At 35.0% G+C, this 27147-nt stretch overlaps 1 protein-coding gene and 1 pseudogene across 1 annotated transcript in view; one reads left to right on the top strand and one right to left on the bottom strand.

The window, feature by feature from the left end:
* WDR64 (WD repeat domain 64) overlaps positions 1 to 27147 on the top strand; it is a 147868-nt gene that overhangs the window by 105002 nt on the left and 15719 nt on the right. Inside the window, exons 19-23 of the mRNA XM_067715031.1 lie at positions 305 to 341; positions 940 to 1079; positions 2760 to 2865; positions 14846 to 14904; positions 17902 to 18011. Coding sequence (XP_067571132.1) covers positions 305 to 341; positions 940 to 1079; positions 2760 to 2865; positions 14846 to 14904; positions 17902 to 18011 — 452 coding nt within the window. The remainder of the gene's footprint in view (positions 1 to 304; positions 342 to 939; positions 1080 to 2759; positions 2866 to 14845; positions 14905 to 17901; positions 18012 to 27147) is intronic.
* On the bottom strand, positions 13174 to 14608 carry LOC137212082 (protein-L-isoaspartate(D-aspartate) O-methyltransferase pseudogene; annotated as a pseudogene).

Raw genomic sequence — 27147 nt, forward strand, 5'->3', positions numbered from 1 at the left:
GAGATCATATACACCAAGAACACAGCATGAACTAGGTATTTAACTATTCTCGTTATTATGCTACACCGGAGCCACTAGGAAAAGGTTGTGTTACAAATACCCTATTTATGAGCATGAAAATCTCTTAATACACCTTTTCAAAGAATTAATTAAAAAATAACTTTAAACCTAATCCTTAAAAAAAACAAACTTTAAACCTAATGCTTAGAGATATAAATTTAACTATGAAAAAAATCTATTCATCCGATATATCTCATTTCCTTCCAATGTCATAGAAATATTATCTTTTTCTCCCCAAATTCAGGAAAGCAAACAGAGCATACATGACAGTGAGGTTAAAGGTCGGTATGAAATCTCCTCTCTTCCTTATAAAACAATTCCTTTGCAATAGGGAGTTTAGGTGATAGAATACTTCTAATTAACATATATTCTTTTTGTGACTAAATGTTAAGGTGCTATAGAATTCCGTAGTCTAAGAAGCAGAATTTCCATTAGGATGATACCTTTTAGTTACTAGTTAGTTAGTTACTACTAACTCTAGATTTTAAAAATCCAAAATATTACTGAGCTTCTTAGTCTTCAGCCCATTTCCCTAAAACTTATACTAGATTCATAAGCCATTTTGTAATGTGTAAGACTTATACTGGATGTATATCTAGTTTTAGCTGCTATGTACAGTGCAAAGCCTTTTTCAGTAGAATCCAAAATGAGCCCTTTTAGTTTTTTCCAGTGATACAGGATTCCATTTGTTAATGGTTTTTTGTTCTCTGCCTGATTGAAGTTCTCTGGGATTAAAAAAATTCTAGACAAAAGAATGTGGGGTTCTTTTTGTTTTGTTTTGTTTTGTTGCTATTTTCTTACCTGCCTCCTCTTTTACATTCTATAAAATTTGAAATTCCAAGTATAACAAACACTGATAACTCACTAATTTTCCAACAGGTGAGCAAAAAGATGTCATGGTAGGTGAGCGACAGCCAGTGGACAAAAAACATCTGGAAAGCACCAATTTAACAGATACTCAACCACCTATCCTTGTCACTGCACATGAGGATGGACATCTCCGCTTGTGGACCTTGGAGGTGATGGGGCCTGTTATTTTCCTGGAACAGCAAAGAATAGGAAAGATAAAAAAGATTATTGAATAAACCTTAGCCTTCTAAGGTTCCGTATAGCATCTAATTCTATTATTGTTCAATCTTCTAGTCAATATCCTAGTTTTTCAGCCTGCTCACTGAAAATACGACTCAAAATTTATAATAGGTCAGTTTTGTAACTCAGAAGATCAAATCATCAACACTGCTAAGACAACGACTGTATTTCAAATCTTTCTTTACATTGAGCTATGAATACAACCCACCATATATTTCACTGGATATTTAAATAACATTAGATAATATAAATGATGAATATATCATTAAAGAATGTAAGAACACTGAAATGTTGAATATACATAAACTTTTAGTTATCCAAACTATTGGAAGAAGTTATTACAATAGTATTAAGAGTCCTTAAATATTTTACAGTGAAAAAATAACTTTCACGTACTAAAAGATTTTAAATGATTTGGGGGTGGAAAGTGGGGCAGGGTTTGAATTGGGAGTCCAGAAATGACAGAAGGAAGGATCTTGGGTAGACTGATGATGATGACAATGAAATTTTTAGAGAGGCAAGGGAGGTAGCACCACTTGTAAGGCTCCTTTCTAGAGGGAAACCCAGAAAACAGCAAGTTTTGTATGGCAGATAGTGAGATCCAACAACACAGAACAGCATAGCTGTCTGTTGGATAAAACCTCCCAGTTGATCAGTTGACTCTTAACTTATTAACGAGAAACTCTTGGATTGAAAATGCTACAAAATATTGTAGCAATAATTTTCCCTGTGATGATCCTGGTATTTGAGCAGTGCTTTTTTTCTTCCCCGATAAATAGATAATAAAAGTGTGAGAGCAATAGAAGGAGAAAAGGTTATATCTAACTAAATCATAGGAAACAAGCGGCAGATTCAAATTTTTTCTTCCTAAGCTTCGATGTTTAATCTCCAAGTAGAGAAATGTATATGAAAGTCCTTCCCAGTGATGACTTATACTAAATGCCAAAAAACACTCTGCCAAATTTCAATCCTTATCTTGCGCCAATATTCAAAATTAGATATTTCTGAAAAGGCGAATACAATATTCTCGCTTAAAATAAGTGAGATACACTTAAATCTGAAAAGAATGTTTATTTAAAAGGAGAATATGGGGCTTCCCTGGTGGCGCAGTGGTTGAGAGTCTGCCTGCCGGTGCGGGGGACACGGGTTCGTGCCCTGGTCTGGGAGGATCCCACATGCCGTGGAGCTGCTGGGCCCGTGAGCCATGGCCGCTGAGCCTGCACGTCCGGAGCCTGTGCTCCTCAACGGGAGAGGCCACGGCGGTGAGAGGTCCGCGTACCACAAAAAAAAAAAAAAAAAGAATATGTCACTGGAAAAGGGTTGAGGAACTGCATGAAAAGGGTCATGGGAAGTGAGCAAAAACAACCCTCAGGTATAGAGGTGATCTACAATAATCAGTCTAAATGCTTATAATTATGATAATAGTCTCCACTTTTATCAATATTTAATTTCAAAGAAATAAGTCCCTATAGATAATTTCAAATTATTTTTATTACAAAGAAGAGAATCATGTTACAATTAGTAGACATAGTTCTTTGGATAAATTATTTATCGAGAAACTCAACTCCAATATTGATATTTTATAGAATTTATTATCATACTTTATACAGGGAAGACTACTGAAAGATATTCTACCTTTCACAAAACATGCTGCCATTTCTCTGACATCGCTGTATACTGATTCATGTACCAGGATACTACTGACTGGAAATGTGGGTAAGTCACTACTCTTATGTAGTTGGTCACAGGTATCTTAACAAACTGCATGGTATAAAAATGGATATAGGAAAATATGTGACATTTATTGAGACAAAAGGAAGGATGCCCAAGCTGTCAAATGAACAGAAGAATGAATGAATGTCAGGAAAACCTATTTCATTCCTAGCTCTTTATTTAAAGTAAGACATCTATTTCTTCTGTCTTTAAATTGGGTATAGGACTACCCATCCCCTTACTTTACATGTTGGGAAGAATGTAAAGTTTTCATTTTTAATCTTAAAAGGGTTATGTTGCATTAATCTTTATTCTAAAGGGAGCAATGTCATGAATTAGAGAAGAAAGAGATTATTTTTCTTAATAGGGGACTTTTTATATTTATTGTTATAACTACTACAGTTGGTCTTAATTCTTTCATGTAACACTATTCTTTTTTTTAATGCTTCCTTTCTATTTCCTTTCTTCTGTCTTTTGAATTAAGCTTAAGTTTTCTTTTCTTCTCTCTAATACTTTGAAAGATTATGTATATGCATAATCTTATGCACATGCATATGTAAATACAGTTTTTAATTTTACTAGTGTTTACTTTTAAGTTTAAAAAAAATCCGTTTATTAGAAGTTAGACTGAAACCTCATCTTTCCAGGTAAACAGAAAGCTTAGCCTACATTACCTGTCTCTTTTTCCCATAGCCACTCCTTCACTTATTATTTGCTAATGTAATCTCGAGATTTGCATCCAGATACTGCTATTACATTAATATTTATATTTTACATCTCCTGTTTTAAAAATGTTTTTTCATTTCAAAAGTTATTTTACAAAAGTTGCAACAAATTATTTCATACCAACAATTATTTGAGTCTTCTGGAGATTATAGAAAATAATTGTTTATGTTTGCATTCAGTATTACCAGTAGGTTTCCAATATTTATTTAAAGTTACCTTTACTTAAATGAACTTATTTACAAAATAGAAACAGACTCACAGACATAGAAAACAAACTTATGGTTACCAAAGGGGAAAGCGGTGGAGGAAGGATAAATTAGGAGTTTGAGATCAGGAGATACAAACTACTATACAGAAAATACATAAACAACAAGGTCCTACTGTATAGCACAGGGAACTATATTCAATATCTTGTAATAAACTATGATGGAAAAGAATCTGAAAAAGAATATACATGTATAACTGAATCACTTTTCTGTACACCAGAAACTATCACAAATCAACTATACTTCAATAAAAATAAATGAATAAAGTTATCTTTATTTTATCTGTTTCTTATTGCTCATCACCAGTCCTTTTATACTCTGATAATCTTATTCTTGACTTCTTATTTTTATTTATCTGTCAATCTTCATAGTTTCCACAAACACTGTTTCTGTTTGTAGTAGAATAGAGAAATCTAAAATCAGGCAAATTGTGCTCCTTCTTGTATATTTTTGCACAAACTTTACCTTCTATATGGTAAGCCTTTTCTAACAAAATACATAGAACTAAAATTTGAAATTATCTACAAAATTCCTAGAATGCACCTCTTTTACGGTTATCCCTCTTTGTCTCTGCCCAGAACAATTTTTCTATCATGTAAGCCATCTACTTCTTGAGATTTGTAGTTTTTGCTGTGGCCTAGAAAAATAGGGTGGGGGTGCATTTGGGATCCAATCCAGTCTCATGTATATTATAATTAAAGAAGACCTCCTAGATTCTGACCTTAAGCTTCCTTTATCTGTGCTTTGGTGGATACTAGAAGAACTTTTATGGGGGTTGCTAGTGAGTCACTATTTTAATCAGGCATCCTCAGACACCATTAGTTGTTGCTTTTCTGTTGTTATTAAACAGGGTTTATCTTTTAGATCAGTTTTAAGTTCACAGAAAATTTAAGCATAAATTGCAGAGTGCTCATATACACCTTACCCCTCCTGCCACACTGCACACAGCCTCCTCCATTTTCAACATTCTGCACCAGAGTGATACATTTGTTACAGTCAATGAACCTACACTGACATATAATAATCACCCAAAGTCCATAATGTATAATATTGACTTACAACAAATGTGTAATGACATGTATCCACCACTACAGTATCATACAGAGTAGTTTCAATATCCTACAAAAACCCTGTGCCCAGCTTATTTATCCTTCCCTCCTCTCTTAACCCAGCAATCACTGATCTTTAATGTCTCTCCACAGTTTTGGCTTTTCCAGAATGTCATGTGGTTGAAATCATATAGTATGCAGCCTTTTCAGATTGGCTTCCTTCACTTAGTAATGTGCATGTAAGGTTCTTCTCTGTCTTTTCATAGTTTGATAGCTCATTTCTTTTTAATGCTGAATAGTATTCCATTGTCTGAATGCACTACAGCTTATCCATTCACCTACTGAAGGTCATCTTGGTTACTTTCAAATTTTGGCAATTATGAATAAAGCTGCTATAAATATTTAGCTGCAGGTTTTTGTGAGGACATACACTTTCAACTCATTTGGGTAAACACCAAGGAGCATGAGTTCTGGATCTCCTGGTAAGAGTATGTTTAGTTTTGTAAGAAGCTGCCAAAATGTCTTCCAAAGTAGCGGTACAACTTTGCATTCCCACCAACAATAAATGAAAGCTCCTGTTGCTCCACATCCTCACCAGCATTTGATGTTGTCAGCGTTTTGGAAATTGGCCATTCTAAGAGATGTGTAGTGATAGTGGCTTTAATTTCCATTTCTACAATGACATAAGATGTGGAGCATCTTTTCATATATGTATTGCCTTCTTCGATGTTGTGTATGCTCAGATTTTTTTGCCTATTTTTTAATAGACTTACTTGTTTTCTGATTGTTCTTTGAGTTTCAAGAGTTCTTTGTATATTTTAGATAAAAGTCCTTTATCAGATATATCTTTGCAAATATTTTCTCCTGGCTTGTCTTCTTGCTCCCTTGATGGTACTTTTTGTAGAGCAGTAGTTTTAAATTTTAATGAAGTCCAACTTATCAATGATTTGCTTCACAGATCATGCCTTTGGTGCTGTATCTAAAAGTCATTACCAAACTTAAGGTCATCTAAATTTTCTTCTAGGACTTTTATAGTTTTGCATTTTATATTTAGATCTATGATTCATCTTCATTTTTTTTGTGTATGAAGGGTACAAAATCTGTGTCTAGATTGAGAGTGTTTTTTTTTTTAATCATGAGTGTGTATTGGATTTTGTCAGATGTTTTATCTGCATCTATTGATGTGATCGTATGATTTTTCTTCTTTAGCCTGTGGATATGGTGAATTGCATTCACTGATTTTCAAATGTTGAACCAGCCTTCTATACCTAGGATAAATCTGATTAAGTCATTGTATATAACTTTTTTATATTGCTTATTTTGTTGAGGAATTTTGCATCTATATTTATAAGAGATTTTGGTCTGTAGTTTTCTTTTATTGAAATATCTTTGTCTGGTTTTGGTATTATAGTAATCCTGGCCTCATAAAATGAGTAAATAACTATTCCCTGTGCATCTGTCTTCTGAAAGAGACTGTAAAGAATTGATATTCTTCCTTAAATGTATGGTGGAATTCATCATTAAACCCAAGTTGTCCTGATGTTTTCTGTTTTGGAAGATTATTAATTACTGATTTAATTTCTTTAATAATATAAACCTATGTAACAAAACAAGCTTTGGTAAATTTAACAAAATTAGAATCATTTCAAGCATCTTTTTCTACCACAATGCTATGAGACTAGAAATCAACTGTAAGGGGAAAAAGCTATAAAAAACACAAACACTTGGAGGCTAAACAATATGTTACTAAATAATGAATGGATCACTGAAGAAATCAAAGAGGAATCAGAAAATACCTGGAGACAAATGAGAATGAAAAGAGAACAATCCAAAAATCTATGGGTCACAGCAAAATCTGTTCTAAGAGGAAATTTTCTAGTAATACAAGCTTATGTCGGGAAACAAGAAAAATCTCAAATAACCTAATCTTACACCTAAATCAACAAGAGAAAGAAGAATAATCAAAGCCAAAAGCTACTAGAGGGAAAGAAATCATAAAGATCAGAGCAGAAATAGATGAAATAGAGACTAAGTAAACAATAGAAAAGATCAATGAAACTACATTCTGGTTCTTTGAAAAGATAAACAAAATTGATAAACCTCTAGCCAGACTCATCAAGAAAAAAAGAGAAAGGGCCCAAATCAGTAAAATCAGAAATGAAAAAGGAGAAGTTAAAATGGACACCACAGAAATACAAAGGAACATAAGAGACTACTATGAACAACTAGAGGCCAATAAAATGGACAACCTAGAAGAAATGGACAAATTCTTAGCAATGTACAATCTCCTAAGATTGAACCAGGAAGAAATAGAAAATATGAACAGACAAATTACCAGTACTGAAATTGAATCAGCAGTTTTAAAACTCCCAACAAACAAAAGTCCAGGACCAGATGGCTTCACAGGTGAATTCTACCAAACATTTAGAGAACAGTTAACACATATCCTTCTCAAACTATTCCAAAAAACTGCAGAGGAAGGAATGCTTCTGAACTAATTCTATTGTACAAGGCCAGAATCACCCTGATACCAAAACCAGACAAAGATATGACAAAAAACAAAAATTACAGGCCAATATTGCTGATGAAAACAGAGGAAAAACTCCTCAACAAAATACTAGCAAACTGAATCCAGCAACACATTAAAAGGATCATACACCATGATCAATTGGGATTTATCCCAGGGATGCAAGGATTCTTCAATATATGCAAATCAATCAATGTGATACACCATATTAACAAACTGAAGAATAAAAAACATATGATCATCTCAATAGATGCAGAAGAAGCTTTTGACAAAATTCAACACCTATTTATGATAAAAACTCTCCAGAAAGTGTGCATAGAGGGAAACTACCTCAACATAATAAAAGCCATATATGACAAACTCACAGCTAACATCATATTCAATGGTGAAGAGCTGAAAGCATTTCCTCTAAGATCAGGAAAAAGACAAGGATGTCCACTCTCTCCACTTTTATTCAACATAGTTTTGGAAGTCCTAGCCATGGCAATCAGAGAAGAAAAAGAAAATGAATCCAAATTGGAAAAGGAGAAGTAAAACTGTCACTTTTTGAGGATGACATGATACTACACATAGAAAATCCTAAAGAAGCTACCAGAAAACTACTAGAGCTCATCAATGAATTCAGTAAATTTGCAGAATACAAAATAAACACACAGAAATCTGTTTCATTTCTATACACTAACAACGAACTATCAGAAAAAGAAATTTAGAAACAAAACCCATTTACCATTGCATCAAAAAGAATAAAATACCTGGAATAAATCTACCTAAGGAGGTAAAAGACCTATACTTAAAAAACTACAAGTCTCTGATGAAGGAAATTGAAGATGACACAAACAGACAGAAAGATATACAGTGTTCATGAATTGGAAGAATTAGCATTGTTAAAATGACCATACTACCCAAGGTAATCTACAGACTCAATGCAATCCCTATCAAAATACCAATGACATTTTTTCACAAAACTAGGGCAAACAATTTAAAAAATTTGTACGGGAACACAAAGACCTTGAATAGCCAAAACAACCTTGAGAAAGAAGAACAGAGCTGGAGAAACCATACTCCCTGACTTCAGACTATATTACAAAGCTACAGTAATCAAAATAGTATGATACTGGTGGAAAAAAAAAGATACACAGATCAGTAGAACAGAATACAGAGCCCAGAAATAAACCCACACACTTATGGTCAATTAATTGATGACAAAGGAGGCAAGAGTATACAATGGAGAAAAGACAGTCTCATCAATAAGTTGTGCTGGGAAAACTGGGCAGCTACATATAAAATAATGAAGTTAGAACACTTTCTCATACCATATACAAAAATAAACTCTAAATGGATTAAATATCTAAATGTAAGACAGAAAACCATAAAACTCCTTGAGGAAAACATAGGCAGAACACTCTTTGACATAAATTGTAGCAATATATATATTTTTTGTATCTGTCTGCCAAAGCAAAGGAAATAAAAGCAAAAATAAACAAATGGGAACTAATTAAAGTTAAAAGTTTTGCACAGAGAAGGAAACCATTGACAAAATGAAGAAACGACCAAAATGAATGGGAGAAAATATTTGCAATTGATATTAACTGTATAAGGGATTAATATCCAAAGTACATAAACAACTCATATGAATCAACATTAAAAAAATAAAACTCCAAAACTCGGACTTCCCTGGTGGGGTCATGCAGTGGTTAAGACTCTGCACGCCCAATGCAGGGGTCCTGGGTTTGATCCCTGGCCTGGGAGCTAGATCCCACATGCATGCTGCAACAAAGAGTTCACATGCCACAACTAAGGAGCCAGTGAGCCACAACTAAGGAGTTGGTGAGCTGCAACTAAGGAGCCCATGAGCCGCAACTAAGGAGCCCAGCTACCACAACTAAGACCTGATGCAACCAAATTAAAAAAATAAATCCAATTTTAAAAAATGGGCTGAAGAACTGAATTGACATTTTTTTCCAAAGAGGACATGCAGATGGCCAACAGGCACAGGAAAAGATGCTCAACATCACTAATCATCAGCAAAATGCATCAAAACCACAATGAGATAACACCTCACACCTGTCAGAATGGCTAACATCAAAAAGTTTACAAATAACAAATGTTGGTGAGGATGTGGAGAAAAGGGAAGCCTTCTACACTGTTGGTGGGAATGTAAATTGGTGCAACCACTGTGGAAAACAGTATGAGGGTTTCTCAAAAAACTATAAATAGACCATATGACCCAACAGTTCCACTCTTGGGTATATATCTGAAAAAAACAGAACACTAATTCAAGAAAAATACACCTAATGTTCATAGTAGCATTATTTACAATTGCCAAGATATGGAAGCAACCTACATGCCCATTAACAGATGAATGGGCAGAGAAGATGTGAGATATATATATATATATATATATATATATATATATAATGGAATACTACTCAGCCATAAAAGAGAATGAAATTTTGCCATTTGCAAAAACATGGATGGACTTGGAGGGTATTATGCTAAGTGAAATAAGTCACACAGAGAAAGACAAATACTGTATGATATCACTTATATGTGGAATCTTAAAAAAAACTAATGCATATAATAGAAGAAAATAGAGAACAAGCTAGTGGTTACCAGTGGGGAGAGGGAAGCAGGGGGTAAGATAGGAGTAGGGAATTAAGAAGTACAAGCTATTATGTATAAAATAAATAAGCTACAAGAATATATTTTACAATATAGGGAATATAGCCAATATTTTATAATAACTTTAAATAGAGTATAACCTTTAAAAATTGTGGATCATCATGTTGTACACCTGTGACATATAATATTATACATCAATTATATCTCACTTTTTAAAAGTTTTAAAAATGTAGGCCTGTACAGATTGTCTAGCTTCTTGTGTGAGTTTTGGCAGATTGTGCTCTCATGGAATTGGTCCATTTAATCTGGGTTATTAAATTTGTGGGCATAGAGTTCATAGTATTCCTTTATTATCCTTTTAGTGCCCATGAGGCCTGTAGTGATGTCCCCTCTTAATTAATGATATTAGTAATTTATGTTTTCTCTCTTTTTTCTTAGTTAGCAGTGCTTTATCATTTTATTGGTCTTTTCAAACAAGCAACTTTTGGTTTTGTTGATTTTTTTCTGTTGATTTTCTACTTTTAGTTTAATAGATTACTGTTCTAATTTTTATTATTTCTCTTCCTCTGCTTACTTTGGATTTAATTTACTCTTCTTTTTCTAGTTTCCTAAGGTGAAACTTAGATTATTTATTTTAGATATTTCTTCTTTTCTAATATATACATCTAATGCTATAAATTTCTCTTATAAGCACTGTTTTCACTGCTTTCCACAAATTTTGATAAGGTGTATTTTCACTTTCATTTAGTTAAAAATATTTTTAAATTTCTATAGAGATTTCTTTATTGACCTATTATTTAGAAGTGTGTTGTTTAATCTCCAAGTATTTTGAGATTTTCCAGCTTAATTTTTGTTGTTGATTTCTAATTTAATTCCATTGTGCCATTTCTTACATTGAGAGCATACATTTTATGATTTCCATCCTTTTAAATTTGTTAAGGTGTGATTTATGGCTCAGAAAGTGGTCTATCTCAGTAAATGTTCCATGAGAGCTTGAGAAGTATGTGTATTCTGCTGCTGTTTGATGAAGTACTCTATGGATGTCAATTATATCCATGTTGATTGATGGTGCTGTTTAGTTCAACTATGTCCTTACTGATTTTCTGTCCATTTCTGATAGTTGGGTGTTGAAGTCTCCAACTATAAACATGGATTCATCTATTCCTCCTTGTGATTCTGTATTTTGATGCTCTATTATGCACATACATGTTAAGGATTGTTATGTCTTCTTGAAGTATCAACCCCTTTATCATTATGTAATGCCCCTCTTTGTCCCTGATAATTTTCCTTGCTCTGAAGACTTCCTTTTTGAAAGTAATAATAGGTACTCCTACTTTTTTTTTTATTGGTGTTAGCACAATACATCTTTCTCTTTACTTTTCATCTATATGTGTCTTTATATTTAAAGTGGATTTTTTGTGGATAACATATAGTTGGGTGTTACCTTTTATTCTATTCTGACAATCTCTGTCTTTTAATTGGTTTATTCAGCTGTTGACCTCTAAAGTGATCACTGATATAGTTGAATTAATATCTACCATATTTCTTACTGTTTTCTCTTTGATGCCCTTGTTTTTTGTCCCTTCTTTTGTCTTCTACTATTTTTCTGCCTTTTGTGGTTTTAAGTGAGCATTTTATATGATTCCATTTTCCCTCCATTCTTAGCATATCAAATATACTCCTTTTAAAATTTTGTTTATTTATTTGTTTGTTTTTGAGTGCAGGGCATGAGTCTGTTGCTGCTGCTGGCACTGAGTGGTCAGAGCCTCGGCCTGGCCTGCCAACCTGGGCATCTCTTCCCTGACAAGCACCCTGCACCTCGTTATCAAGTAGCAACCATGGAACATTTTCTTAACTTTTAAAAGTGGTCTCCCCAGAATTTACAATATATATTTACATCAAATCCATGTCCACTTTCAAATAATAACACTATACCACTTCACAGGTAGTGCAAGTACCTTATAAGATAAAAGTATTCCTAATTCTTCTATCACTTAACATCCTTGCTGTCTTTCATTTCAAGTATTCATAAGCTATAATCATCAAATACAGTTGCTGTCATTATTTTGAATAAACTGTTATCTATTAGTTTTTATCTTCATTCTTTCTCTTATGCATGTCTTTCTTTATGTAAATTTGAGTTTCTGACCTGTATCTTTTTCCTTCTCTCTTAAGAACTTTAAAAAACAGTTCTTGCAAGGCAGGTTTACTGGCAATAAAAACTCTGTTTTTGTTTGTCTGAGAAAATCTTTATTTCTCCTTCACTTTTAAAGAATAATTTCTCAGGATACAGAATTCTAGGTTGGTGGGGTTTTTGCTCAACACTTTAAATATTTCACTCTATTCTCTTCTTGCTTGTGTAGAGTTTCTGAGAAGTCATATGTAATTCTTATCTTTGCTCCTCTAAAAAAGGTGTTATTTTCCCCCCTCTGGCTTCTTTGAAGATTATTTCTTTTCTTTCTTTTTTTTAAAAATTAATTAATTAATTTTTGGCTGCGTTGGGTTTTCATTGCTGCACACAGGCTTTCTCTAGTTGCGGTGAGCGGGGGCTACTCTTCGTTGCAGTGCACGGGCTTCTCATTGTGGTGGCTTCTCTTGTTGTGGAGCAGGGGCTCTATGTACGCGGGCTTCAGTAGTTGTGTTTCGTGGGCTCTAGAGCACAGGCTCAGTAGTTGTGGTGCACGGACTTAGTTGCTCCGCGGCATGTCGGATTTTTCCGGACCAGGACTCGAACCCATGTCCCCTGCATTGGCAGGCAGATTCTTAACCACTGCGCCACTAGGGAAGTCCCTGAAGATTATTTCTTTATATTTGATTTTCTGCAGTTTGAATATGATGCTCAGTGTAGTCATTGTTGCTTTTTTAAATCTAATTTTTGTAGCTATCATTTGGATTGTAGGATTTGTGTGTCCATAACAGCTTGGACTCCATTTGGTAGTGGTGTATTCATTTCTATTTCATCTACCCTGATGTTTACAACAACTTTGAGTGTATGAGGCAAAACATTATGACTTATTAAGCTAGAAATGAAAAGGAATTTCTACATGTAAAAATTGATATGAAACTTCGTCTTTCATTTCTGGTTTCTCAGATTCAATTTTTTCTTTTTTTGCCTCTTTCACTTTTAACTTTATTTGGCAAAGCAGCACTGCATAAACTGTTCAGTAACTAGGACGCAGCTTACACAGCATGTTAAATCCATATACATTATCAGCAGCAAATTAGAAACAGAGAAAACAATACTGAGCTACAAGTCTCCTATAACTTTTAAAGAAAGGAAGAACTATGCCAAGTATGTCCAATCTGAACAGCTGTTTTAAAGGAAATCACTTGCCATCTTCTTAAGTTTTAATATTTACAAATGCTTAGTTTTAAGGTAACAGAGCAGCTGATTGTATCTACATGCCATTCTATGACACCACGTCAAAAGCTTCAAAAAGGGAGCTCATCTCTATTTTCTTTGTAGCATCGAACAGACGTCCAAAATCCAAGAAACTTAACTTGTGAATGGTGGTGTTATCTGATACACAAAAGCAATCTGATAAATTCACATCAGAACAGAGCTAAGTGTCTAAGAAAAGAAAAACCACTCCTCAAAATCAATTCACAAACTAAGTTTTCCACTTTGCAGAACCCCTCCTTTTAATATGTAAAGTAAAATGTGGGCATGTTAAAGTAATAATACACAAATTTATACTTAACATCCTTCTTCTACCAGTTTGGCTTCTGTGCCTCTTTGAAGGATTAGAAATCCCACAAAACCACACATTTTCATGCTGAAAATAGTGTATGAAAGCCCAAAACAAGCTGTGATGCTGTTGATTTTCAAAAAGCTTTAAGGACTGAGGTGAGCAATCCACTGTAATATTATATACAGGTCAAGCTGATGTTGCTAAAAAGCAGCAGTTCGTCCCTAGACCACTGTGGGGTTTTTTGTTTTTGTTTTTTTTAATCTGTTAAAGCCATGTATATCACTGCCATCTTGTAGCTTGTCACACTGTTCCAACATCTGGTTTCCACCTGCAGGACCAACCGGTAATATCAATCTTCCACCAGGCTTTAACTGGTCTATTAGAGCCTGGGGCACAACTGGGGTTGCAGCTCCTACACGAATAACATCATACGGGGTTTCTTCAGCATACTCCATTCTTCCATCTCCCACAACAAGTTGCACTCTTCCTGAAAACAAAAGCATAGGATAATCTACTAGCTCTTTAATGTGATCAATTCCTATGACTTTTCCACTAGATCCAACTTCATGCAAAACATGAAGAATTCCACTTCCATATCTACATCAAAAGCTTTAGCTCCTTCATGCAATTAATCAAATAGAAGTACAAGTGCATATGCATACACGTGTGGAGCACTGATTTTTGCTTGGAACCCTATTGATTGTTGAGAATCCATATAAGGGTTTCATCTTGCATAGTGGGAGTGGTCTGTGGCCAGCATTACTTCAAATACTTTGTCTTGATGATTCCATTTTTGCGGAGGTTGTGGATTTGCTCCGAGTGGCTGGCACCACCAGATTTTCAGGCCATCGCTAAGAACACTCAGAGCAGGCACAGGACCACGTCCAGCGCAACAACGGTGCCCAGCAGCTTCCCAAGAGTGAGAACACTTCCCACATGGTCACTGCCTTGCTCGCGTCCCTGCTGCAGCTGCCGCCACTGCACCTCTCAGATACTATTTTATTTACCATTTTAAATGCCTGATTCAAAACAAGTCTGAATAGTATTTACTTAGACAACAGAATATCTAATTAAAAATTCCAATGTTTAAATTTCACACAGAAGGACACGTTATCCTTTGCAGTATTAGTTCCTTCCTGGATCCACCTCATGATGAAAAGGTAAGAACTTTAGTTTTAGTTTAATTAATGAATCAATTGAGCTAGACACCACAAAAGATAGAAATACAGGACACAACTGTCTATTCTCAAGTCATATATACTACTATTGAAACTTAAGCTATATGGCAAATAACAATGGTGTACTGGAGAAAATAGGGGATGAATGAGTGAGTGAGCAAACCAGCCACTGGTCACTCTGCATCTGTTTCATGTTTTGACTTATTTGTTAGAGTCTATGTGGAAACCCAGAGCTTAAAAGAATTCATACATCATCTAGTCCTCCAGTCATTGTCTATATCTTATACAACTTCATAGAAGAAAGTTCCATAACCTTTCCTTTCAAGCCCAGCCTAGTTCCCAGACATTATTATTTTCAAGAAAATCTTCTTCCCCTCTAGTCTAAATCATCCTTATAATTAAATATATACTATTCTATTTTTAGTGTTAATGCAATGTAAATGTCAACATCCTTATTTGTTAACCATTTAAATATGCACTTCTTGTGTGTATGTGGATATGCAAATATAACTACATATATTATAAAAACTAAACACTAATTAAAGAGTACAGCAAAGAAGCACTATTTTATCATAGGCTTATTTCCCTTAAAGTTAATACTTCAAATCCAAAAGCTAAATATTTACTTAAATAATAATGTTTTGGTTTTGGATTATTGGTATTAATACTAACATATGGATACGTGGATTAGGATAGGATTCCTGCAGAGTGTTTTAGAATGATTATTGTTTCAAACATTATTTCATTTGATCTATGGGTTTTCTTTCTGTTTCCAAGAACCAATTATTGTTTTTATAATGTTCAGATATTTAGCTTTAGTATGATTATCTTCAATTTGCAGAGGGGAAATCAGAGTGGCCTGCCTGGGATCACATCACAGTTAATGATGAAGTCAGGGCCAGAACCAGGGTTCTTGTCCTCTAATCTAATGCTCTTTCCATATCTAACACATACAGCTAGCAAATGGAAAACAGTAAGTTTCAACTTACTGTTTCAACTATAAGGCATGTTATGAGCGGAACAAAAACAATCATATGCTTGAACCATCTATGAGTAGAGGGCTATCTAACTGTTTTCTCTTACTCATGATGATTATCAATATTCTATTAATTTGAGCAGATAAAAAATACAATTCAAAACCTACATTTTTGCAAATGGACTTCCTACAAACTGGCAATCAAGACCTTTCAAAATTCAGAGAAAATCTTTAAAACAAAGTTATGTATTAATATTGAATTAGAATAATAGTGGAATTGATTTTAAAGCATTTTCACCAATTTAAAAGAGAATCTATTTTAACAATGTGTTTAAATTGTTCCCTATTCAACCTCATTTCAACGTTTTCTTTATTTGGACAATGCGATTTTCCAATTTGTATCTGGCTGCTTATTTTTAAATATATAACAGAATCTGGTCATAAGATGTCTCATTATTACATACACTAATATGTACCATGCATTGAACAAGATTCAGTTATAGATTACAACTATAGTGAAAATGTCAGTCTATAAATCAGAGGTTAATCTGGTTCTCTTGCAACAGTACTGTTTAAAAGATGCTCCATGGAATACCGATAGTCTAAAGATAGGGTAGTCAAAACTTATCCACAGAAAGGAAAGTAATACATGATTATATTCACATGCCTACAGAAAAAAGTCTTAGACCAGTGATTTTCTAATTACAGGATGTTATCCACTAGGGGGAGTCATCAAATCAATTTAATAAGTGGCAAGCAGTATTTTTATGAAAATAGAAGAGTGGAGTGGAATGAATACAATAGAATAGAATAGACAATATCAGTATACATTATACATAATAAGGTTAAGTATCCTTTGTAAAGGTTACTGAAACTTGTTTCAGATGCATGTGCAGGTATTGCATGTGTTTACTGGGTCATGAAGTAAAATGTATTTCTTACTATAGATGTGGTCCATATTATTGAAATACTTGCCTTAGAGGATCCCATCCCAAGGCAGGGAAATAACCTTTGGATGACCAAAGGTTCTTGAAAAGCTTTAAGAAAATAAGTAGAAGAATGCAGATTTTACCCTGGCTCTCTAGGAACATGGAATTGAATCAGAAGGTCAAGAAATTTAGGAGGAATTTTGCCTAACCTATGTTAAAGTCCAAATGAATTCAGGCCTTATAGAACTCGAAGCTGCCAGAATTCTAGCTCCCACATAGATGAGCAGGAGGAAGTAATATCTTAGTTTGGGTTCATCAGTGATAGAGAGGGAACATATTTTACAGGGATATTACTGCAGAGCAAGCTCCCCAGTTGACAGCTCTAGTTCACACAGTTTAAAATTTTCTTCTAGAGTCCATTTAGAGGCTCTAAAATTGAGGATAAGTCACATCCTGAAGGAACATACCAATCAAGCCTCAAGATGTCTTTGAGAGAGAATGAGATGGGCCCATTCCTTTTATTAATTCCTTGTGGTATATAATTATCATATATACCCCACCATCACCACCAAAACAACAACAACAAAAAACAAACAAACAAACAAAAACAATTAGCCACGGATCTTTGGATAAAATTTGGAAATAGGAAAAGTCTTCTTGCCAATCTCACCTTTGGCCTTCCTTTTTAACTCTGCTTTCTCCTGCTCCTTATTATATCTTTCAGTCCCCGCCCCCCACAACACTTCTACCAAGACTTTTCTTTCATCTAGTCATCTGTTTATCCTCAACTAAATGAATTGCTAATCCTCAATTAAATGATAAGTTGCTAAAGATGTAAGATAGTTCCTGTTCCAGGGATATGTATAGACTAAAAAATATCTATAAATAGAATTTTTGGTACCTCAACAAGCAAAAGAAGAGATAATTGGGGTGGGCATTTCATTGTCTTGTGCAGATGTCCACACCATTCATTCATTAGCTTAGCTCTTTAATGATTAACGTTTTTTTGCTCAAGATTGAATTTGAATCAGTACATCCTTATTACATGAGATATGCTTTATTGTTGCTGTCTAGAAAGTCAAACAGCTGCTGTCCTGGCGTGCTCATTCTTTAGAAATTACTCAAATAATCTATGTCGAAGACAAACAAGTGGTGCTGACTGCCTCCATCGATGGCTCAGTGAGGTATGGACCTTCATATAGTGAATTCAGGGTGTGAGAGGTAAAGGATTTTAAGCTAAAGTTTGAGTATATACCATAAATGTAATCTTTTTTTTTTTTTCCGGAGAAAACAAACATTTTATTTTATTTTATTTTTAACAACTTTATTGGAGTATAATTGCTTTACAATGTTATGTTAGTTTCTGGTGTATAACAAAGTGAATCAGCTATACACATATATATACCTCCATATCCCCTCCCTCTTGTGTCTCCCTCCCTCCCTCCCTATTCCACCCCTCTAGGTGGTCACAAAGCACCTAGCTGATCTCCCTGTGCTATGCGGCTGCTTCCCACTAGCTATCTATTTTACATGTGGTAGTGTGTATATGTCAATGCTACTCTCTCACTTCGTCCCAGCTTACCTTTCCCCCTCCCTGTGTCCTCAAGTCCATTCTCTACATCTGCGTGTTTATTCCTGTCTGCCCCTAGGTTCATTAGAACCACTTTTTTTTGTTTTTAGATCCCATATATATGTGTTAACACACAGTATTTGTTTTTCTCTTTCTGACTTCACTCTGTATGACAGACTCTAGGTCCATCCACCTCATTACAAAAAACTCAATTTCATTTCTTTTTATGGCTGAGTAATATTTCATTGTATATATGTGCCACATCATCTTTATCCATTCACCTGTCGATGGACACTTAGGTTGCTTCCATATCTTGGCTATTGTGAATAGTGCTGCAATGAACATTGTGGTACATGACCCTTTTTGAATTATGGTTTTCTCAGGGTATATGCCCAGTAGTGGGATTGCTGGGTCATATGGTAGTTCTATTTTTAGTTTTTTAAGGAACCTCCATACTGCTCTCCATAGTGGCTGTATCAATTTACATTCCCACAAACAGTGCAAGAGGGTTCCCTTTACTTCACACCCTCTCTAGCATCATAAAAGCAATCTTGATTAAAATAATTAAACAAACAAATAAAACATGACACAAAAGGGCTTTGAGAAGGTAACCACTGATTTGCAATTCTTTTCCACACCCAAGGAAATGAGATGTCATGCTCATCAACATTAAAAGGATAATAAATACTTTCAATACAAGTGTTCTTACAGAATTATCTCAAATCATTAAGCAATATGGGTAGCTAAGAGATAGACCCAAGCCCAGAGAAGACCATAGGATACATAGGACCAGAAGTCATTAAAAAAATCATAGGAAAGAACAACTAATACTGAGAAAAGTGAAAGTGAGCTAATTGTTTCAATGACAATGTGATTGATATTACAAAGCCTACTTGTTTTTATGGTTCTTTTCTTCCTTGGTTGCTTCACCTGCTTCAGAGGGGTGAGCACAGTGCTGCAATTGGAGCAAACAGAGATGATTTACTAGGACTGTAATCAATTACATTCTCTAGAGAGCTTCCCTTCAGGATCAGCTTTCTTTTTTAAAATTGAGATATAATTTATATATAACATTATATTAGTTTCAGGTGTACAACATAATGTTTCAATATATGTATATACTGTGAAATGATTACAATAAGTCTAGTTAATATTTGTCACCATACATAGTTACAAAATTTTTTTTTGCTTCTAATGAGGACTTTTAATATCTACTACCTCAGTATTAATAACTATAATGGCCATGCTCTACAAAGCCTACTTGTTTTTAATTGCCTAGTAATACTAACTATACATACACAAAATGCTAAAAATACATATACATAAAGAAAAAGGAACTTTTATGATCATTATTGAGACAGATTGCTACATATTAAAATGTCTTAAAATCATGATAATGAGGAGGAGGAGACAAGATAGCAGAGAAGAAGGATGTAAGTTCCCTTCTTACAGAAACACCAAAATTACAACTAACTGCTGAACAAACACCAAGAAAAAAAGCTGGAACCTACCAAAAAAGACACCTTACATCCAAAGACAAAGAAAAAGCCACAACAAGATGGTAGGAGGGGTGCAATCATGATAAAATCAATCCCATACACGCTGAGTGGGTGACCCACAAACTTGAAAATAATTATATCACAGAAATTCTCCCACGGAGTGAAAGTTCTGAGCACCATGTCAGGCTCCCCAGCCTGGGTGTCTGGCAATGGAAGGAGGAGCCCCCAGAAAATTTGGCTTTGAAAGCTAGTGGGGTTTGATCACAGGAATTCAACAGTATGGTGGAAACAGAAACTCCACTCTTGGAGGGTGCACACAGGGCCTCATGTGTACCAGGACCCAGGGAAAAGGTGGTGAAATCATAAGAGACTGGGCCAGACTTACCTGCTAGTATTAGAGGTGGGGGCTGGCTATGGCTCACTGCAGGGACAAGGACACTGATGGCAACAGTTCAGGTGAGTACTCATTGGTGTGAGCCCTCTTGGAGGCTACCATTTTCTCAACAAGACCTGGCCCCACCCAACAGCCTGTGGGCTCCATTGCTGGGATGCCTCAGGCCAAACAACCAACATGATGGGAATACAACCTGAACCATCAGCAGACAGGTCACTTAAAGTCTTCCTGATAAAACAGCCACCTGATAAACACACTGCTTGACAAGGCCCTGCCCACCAGAGGGACAAGACCCAGCTCCACCCACTAGTGGGCAGGTCCAAGTCCCTCTCACCAGGAAGCCTGCACAAGCCTCTTAGACAGCCTTATCCACAAGAGGGCAGACAGCAGAAGCAAGAAGAACTACAACACTGCAGCCTGAAGAATGGAAACCACAATCACAGAAAGTTAGACAAAATGAGATGACAGAGGACTCTGTCCCAGAAGAAGGAATAAGATAAAACCCCAGAAGAGCAACTAAGTGAAGTGGAGATAGGCAATCTACCTGAAAAAGAATTCAGAGTAATGACAGTAAAGATGATCCAAGATCTCAGAAAAAAGAGTAGAGGCACAGAGACAGAAGATAGAAGAAATGTTTAACAAAGACCTCAAAGAACTTAAGAACAAACAAACAGAGAGGAACAATACAATAACTGAAATGAAAAATACACTAGAAGGAATCAATAACAGAACAACTGAGGCAGAAGAATGGATAATTGAGCTGGAAGAGAAAATGGTGGAAATCATTGTTGTAGAATAGAATATAGAAAAAAGAATGAAAAGACATGAGGACAGTTTAAGAGACCTCTGGGACATTAAACTCACCAACATTCACATTATAGGGGTCCCAGAAGGAGAAGAGAGAAAGGGCCTGAAAAATATTTGAAGAATAATAGCTGAAAACTTCCCTAACATGAGAAAGAAAAGAGTCACCCAAGTCCAGGAAGTGCAGAGAGTGCCAGGCAGGAAGAACTCAAGGAGGAACATGACGAGACATATGAATCAAACTGACAAAAATTAAAAATAAAGAGAAAATATTAAAAGCAACAAGGGAAAAACAACAAATAATGTACAAGGGAACTTCCATAAGGTTATTGGCTGATTTCTCAGCAGAAATTCTGCAGACCAGAAGGGAGTGGCATGATATATTTAAAGTGATGAAACGGAAGAACCTACAACCAAGAAAACTACCCAGCAAAGCTCTTGTTCAGATATGATGGAGAAATAAAGCTTTACAAAAAGCTAAGAGAATTCAGCATGACCAAACCAGCTTTACAGAAATGCTAAGGGAACTTCTCTAGGCAGAAAAGAAAAGGCCACAACTAGAAACAAGAAAATTATGAATGGAAAAGTTCACCAGTAAAGGCAAACATGCAGTAAAGGTAGGAAACCATCCACACACAAATATTGGCTTGGCCAAAAAGTTCGTTCAGTGTTATGAAAAACCTGAATGAACATTTTGGCCTGCCTAATAGTATATCAAAACCAGCAATTGTGATAAGAAGAGAGTACAAATGCAGAATATTGGAAATGTATCTGAAATTTAAGAGGCCAGTAACTTAAAACTTATTTATTTAGAGACTGCTTTATCAAAACCTGATGGTAACTGCAAACCAAAAATCTACAATAGATACGCACACAAAAAAGAAAAAGGAATCTAAACATGACAGTAAAGTTAGTTATCAAATCACAAGAGAAGAGACCAAAAGAGGAAGGGAAGAAAAAAGACCTATGAAAGCAAATTCAAAACAATTAACAAAATGGCAATAAGAAATACATTTCAAGAATTACCTTGAATGTAAATGGATTAACTGCTCCAACCAAAAGACATAAGTTGGCTGAATGTATACAAAAACAAGACATGCATATATGCCATCTTCAAGAGACCCATTTCAGATCAAGGACACATACAGACTGAAAGTGAGGGATGGAAAAATGTATTCCATGCAAATGGAAATCAAATAAATTTGGAGTAGCAATACTCATATCAGAAAAAATAGACTTAAAATAAAGACTGTTAAAAGAGACAAAGACAGATACTACATAATGATCAAGGGATCAATCCAAGAAGAAGACATAACAATTGTAAATATATATGCACCCAACATAGGAGCACCTCAATATATGAGGCAAATGCTAATAGCCATAAAAGGAGAAATCAACAGCAACACAATAATACTGGGGAAATTTAACACCCCACTTTCATCAATAAATAGATCATCCAGACAGAAAATCAATAAGGAAACACAGGCCTTAAATGACACATTAGAACAGATGAACTTAACTGATATTTATAGAGCATTCCATCTGAAAGCAGCAGAATACACATTCTTTCCAAGTGCTCATGGAATATTCTCCTGGATCACATGCTGGGCCATAAAGCAAACGTCGAAAAATTTAAGAAAATTGAAATCATATTAAGCATCTTTTCCAACCACAATACTATGAGATCAGAAATCAACTACAAGAAAAAAACTATTAAAAAAAAAGTGGAGCCTAAACAATATGCTTCTAAACAACCAATGGATCACTGAAGAAATCAAAGAGAAAACCAAAATATACCCAGAGACAAATGAAAATGAAAACATGATGATCCAAAACATATGGGATGCAGCAAAAGCAGTTATAAGAGGGAAGTTTATAGCAATAAAATTGTACCTCAGGAAACAAGAAAATCTTAAACAAACAACCTAACCTTACATGTAAAGCAACTGGAGAAAGAAAAACAAACAAAACCCAAAGTTAGTAAAAGGACAGAAATCATAAAGACCAGAGCAGAAATAAATAAAATAGAGATGAATAAAAGAATAGAAAAAATCAATGAAACTAAAAGCTGCTTCTTTGAAAAGATAAACAAAATTGATAAAGCTTTAGCCAGACCCATCAAGAAAAAGAGGGAGAGGGCTCAAATCAATAAAATTAGAAATGAAAAAGGAAAAGCTACAACGGACACCACAGAAATCAAAGGATGGTAAGAGACTAGTAACAGCAACTATATGCCAAAAATATGGACAACCTAGAAGAAATGGACAAATTCTTAAAGGTACAATCTCCCAAGACTGAATCAGGAAGAAATAGAAAATATGAACAGACCAATCACAGGTACTGAAATTGCAACTGTGATTTAAAAACTTCCAGCAAAGTCCAAGAACAGATGGCTTCAGAGATGAATTCTGTCAAACATTTAGAGAAGAGTTAACAACTATCCTTCTGAAACTATTCCAAAAAATTTCAGAGGAAGGGACACTCCCAAACTCATTCTATGAGTCACCATCACCCTGATACCAAAACCAGACAGTTACCACAAGAAAAGAAAATTACACACCAATAACACTGATGAACATACATGCAAAAATCCTCAACAAAATACTAGCAAACATAATCCAACAATACATAAAAAGGATCATACATCATGATCAAGCTGGATTTATTCCAGAGCTTCAAGGATTTTTCAATAACCGCAAATCGATCTGTGAGATACACCACATCAACGAATTGAAGAATAAAATCCATATGATCATCTCAATAGATGCAGAAAAAGCTTTTGACAAAATTCAACACGCATTTATGTTAAAAACTCTCCAGAAAATGGGCATAGAGGGAACCTACCTCAACATAATAAAGGCCATATATGACAAACCTACAGCTAACATCATATTCAATGGTGAAAAGCTGAAAGCCTTTCCTCTAAGATCAGGAACAATACAAGGATGTCCACTCTCTCCACTTTTGTTCAACATAGTTTTGGAGGTCCTAGCCATGGCAACCAGAGAAGAAAAAGAAATAAAGAAAATCCAAATTGGAAAAGAAGAAGTAAAACTGTCACTGTTTGCAGATGACATGATACTATACATAGAAAATCCTAAAGAAACTACCAGAAAACTAGTAGAGCTCATCAATGAATTCAGTAAAGTTGCAGGACACAAAATAAATACACAGAAATCTGTTTCATTTCTACTAACAACAAAAGATCAGAAAGAGAAATTAAAGAAACAATCCCATTTACCATCGCTTCCAAAAGAATAAAATACCTAAAAATAAACCTGCAAAAGACCTGCACTCTGAAAACTATAAGATGCTGATGAAAGAAACTGAAGATGACACAATCAGATGGAAAGATATTCCATGTTCTTGGATTGGAAGAATCAATATTGTCAAAATGACTGTACTACCCAAAGCAATCTACAGATTCAGTGCAATACCTGTCAAATCACCAATGGCATTTTTCACAGAACTAGAACAAAAAATCTTATAATTTGTATGGAGACACAAAAGACCCCAAATAGCCAAAGCAATTTTGAGAAAGAAAAATGGAGCTGGAGGAATCAGGGTCCCTGAATTCAGACTATACTACAAAGATACAGTAATCAACACATACGGTACTGGCACAAAAACAGAAATATAGATCAATGTAACAGGATAGAAAGCCCAGAACTAAACCCATGCACCTCTGGTCTATTCACCTATGAAAAAGGAGGCAAGAATATACAATGGAGAAAAGACAGTCTCTTCAATACCTGGTTCTGGGAAAACTGGACAGCTACATGTGAAAAATTAAAACTTTCTTTAACACCATATACAAAAATAAACCCCAAATGGATTAAAGAGCTAAATATAAGACTGGATACTATAAAACTCTCAGAGGAAAATATAGGCAGAACACTCTTTGACATAAATCGCAACAATATCTTTTTCAATCTGTCTCCTGAAGTAATGGAAAAAAACATAAACAAGGGGGACTTAATTAAACTCAAAAGCTCTGAACACCAAAGGAAGACATAAACAAAATGATAAGATGACCCACAGAATGGGAGAAAATATTTGTAAATAATGTGACCGACAACAGATTAATCTCCGAAATTTGCAAACAGCTCATGTGGCTCAATATCAAAAAAATTAAACCAATCAAAAAATGGGCAGAAGATCTAAATAGACATTTCTCCACAGAAGACATACAAATGGCCAAGAGGTACATGAAAAGGTGCTCAGCATCACTAATTATTAGAGAAATGTAAATCAAAACTGCAATAAGATATCACCTTACACCAGTCAGAATGGCCATCATCAAAAAGTCTACAAATAGCAAATGCTGGAGAGGGGAAAAGGGAACCCTCCTACACTGTTGGTGGGAATGTAAATTGGTACAGCCACTATAGAGAACAGTAAGGAGGTTACTGAAGAAACTAAAAATTGAGCTGCCATATGACCCAGCAATCCCACTCCTGGGCATATATCCTGAGAAAAACATGGTCTGAAAGGATACATGCACCACAGTGTTCATTGCAGCACTGTTTACAATAGGCAAGACATGGAAGCAACCTAAATATCCATTGACAGATGAATGGATAAAGAAGATGTGGAACATATATACAATGGAATATTACTCAGCCATTAAAAAGAAAGAAATAATGCCTCTTGCAGCAACATGGATGGACCTGGAGATTATCATACTAACTGAAGTAAGTCAGACAGAGAAAAATATCACATGATATTGCTTACATGCAGAATCTAAAAAAAAAAAAAAAAGATACCAATGAACTTATTTACAAAACAGAAACAGACTCAGACTTAGAGAATGAACCTCTGGTTACCAGGGAGGAGGGGAGGGGGGAGGGATAGATCGGGAATTTGCGATTGATAGTACACACTGCTATATTCAAAACAGGTAACCAACAAGGTTCATAGCACAGGGAGCTCTGCCCAAACTCTGTAAAAACCTAAATGGGAAAATAATTTGAAAAAGAATAGATGCATGTATATGTAAAACGGAATCACTCTATTGTACACCTGAAACCAACACAAAATTGTTAATCAACTATACATCATTATAAAATAAATTTTTTTAAAATTACGTTTAAAAAATCATGATGATGAATTGTTCTTTTAAGGGCATAAAGTTACATAAGACCAAGAGAGATAAAGAGGCTTCAAAGTATTTTAGAGAGTTTAAACATAATGAAGATGAAAAATTTTATGTTGCATGAATGACTCTGGTCTGAAATTCAAAAGATTTTAGCTAGCTGTATGAGCTTGAGGCTGGTGATTTAGACAGGGACAAGTCCATGTAGCAGACATTGTTCAGGGTTTGGATCTTCACCTTGAAATAAATAGCCACCAAAGGATTTTAAGTGGGTGACTAACATAATTTGAATTACATTTAAAGAATGAAAATGTGTGGAGAATGGATTTTGGAGCAGCAAAAGTGAGAACAAAGAGACTAGTTAGATGTCTGTGGTGAATATAGTGGCATGAACTAGGGGAGTGGTAACAGTGCTGGGAATAAATATTTTGCATTTGAGAACTATCTAGGAGGTAAAATCCAGAAGATGTGAACTTTAACTGACAGAGAAGGTAAGAGATAGATGTCAAGAATGACTCCTGGCATTATAAAACTAGGTGAATATTGGTGCCATTCATTGAGAGAGGAGACATTAAAATAAAAAAGGAAAATATTTGCAATGTGGAAAGATGAAAAACTTAGAAATGTTGAGTTCAAGGTGAATCTTTGGGGTAAGGTCTTATTTGAGGGCAAACAGAACTGTTTGCTCTGTCAAAGAGGAGATCTGTTGTTTTATTCGTAGAAAAAATGAATTGACATGAAAATTACATGTAATTATTATAAATGTTTTTCACAACTCTGTCCCTTGAGTCTCTGCTCCAGCTTATTTTCAGCTACCTGTCATCAGAAGTGTTACTTGGGCACTGTAATGCACAAACACGCACACACACACTCCCCATGTTACATGTGTGCACACTTCTGTTGTTATAAGCATTTCCTGCTCAAACCAGTTATCCTTGGTATGGAGAAATTACTCTTA

The sequence above is a fragment of the Pseudorca crassidens genome, chromosome 2 (assembly GCF_039906515.1).
Source record: "Pseudorca crassidens isolate mPseCra1 chromosome 2, mPseCra1.hap1, whole genome shotgun sequence".
Lineage (NCBI taxonomy): Eukaryota > Metazoa > Chordata > Mammalia > Artiodactyla > Delphinidae > Pseudorca > Pseudorca crassidens.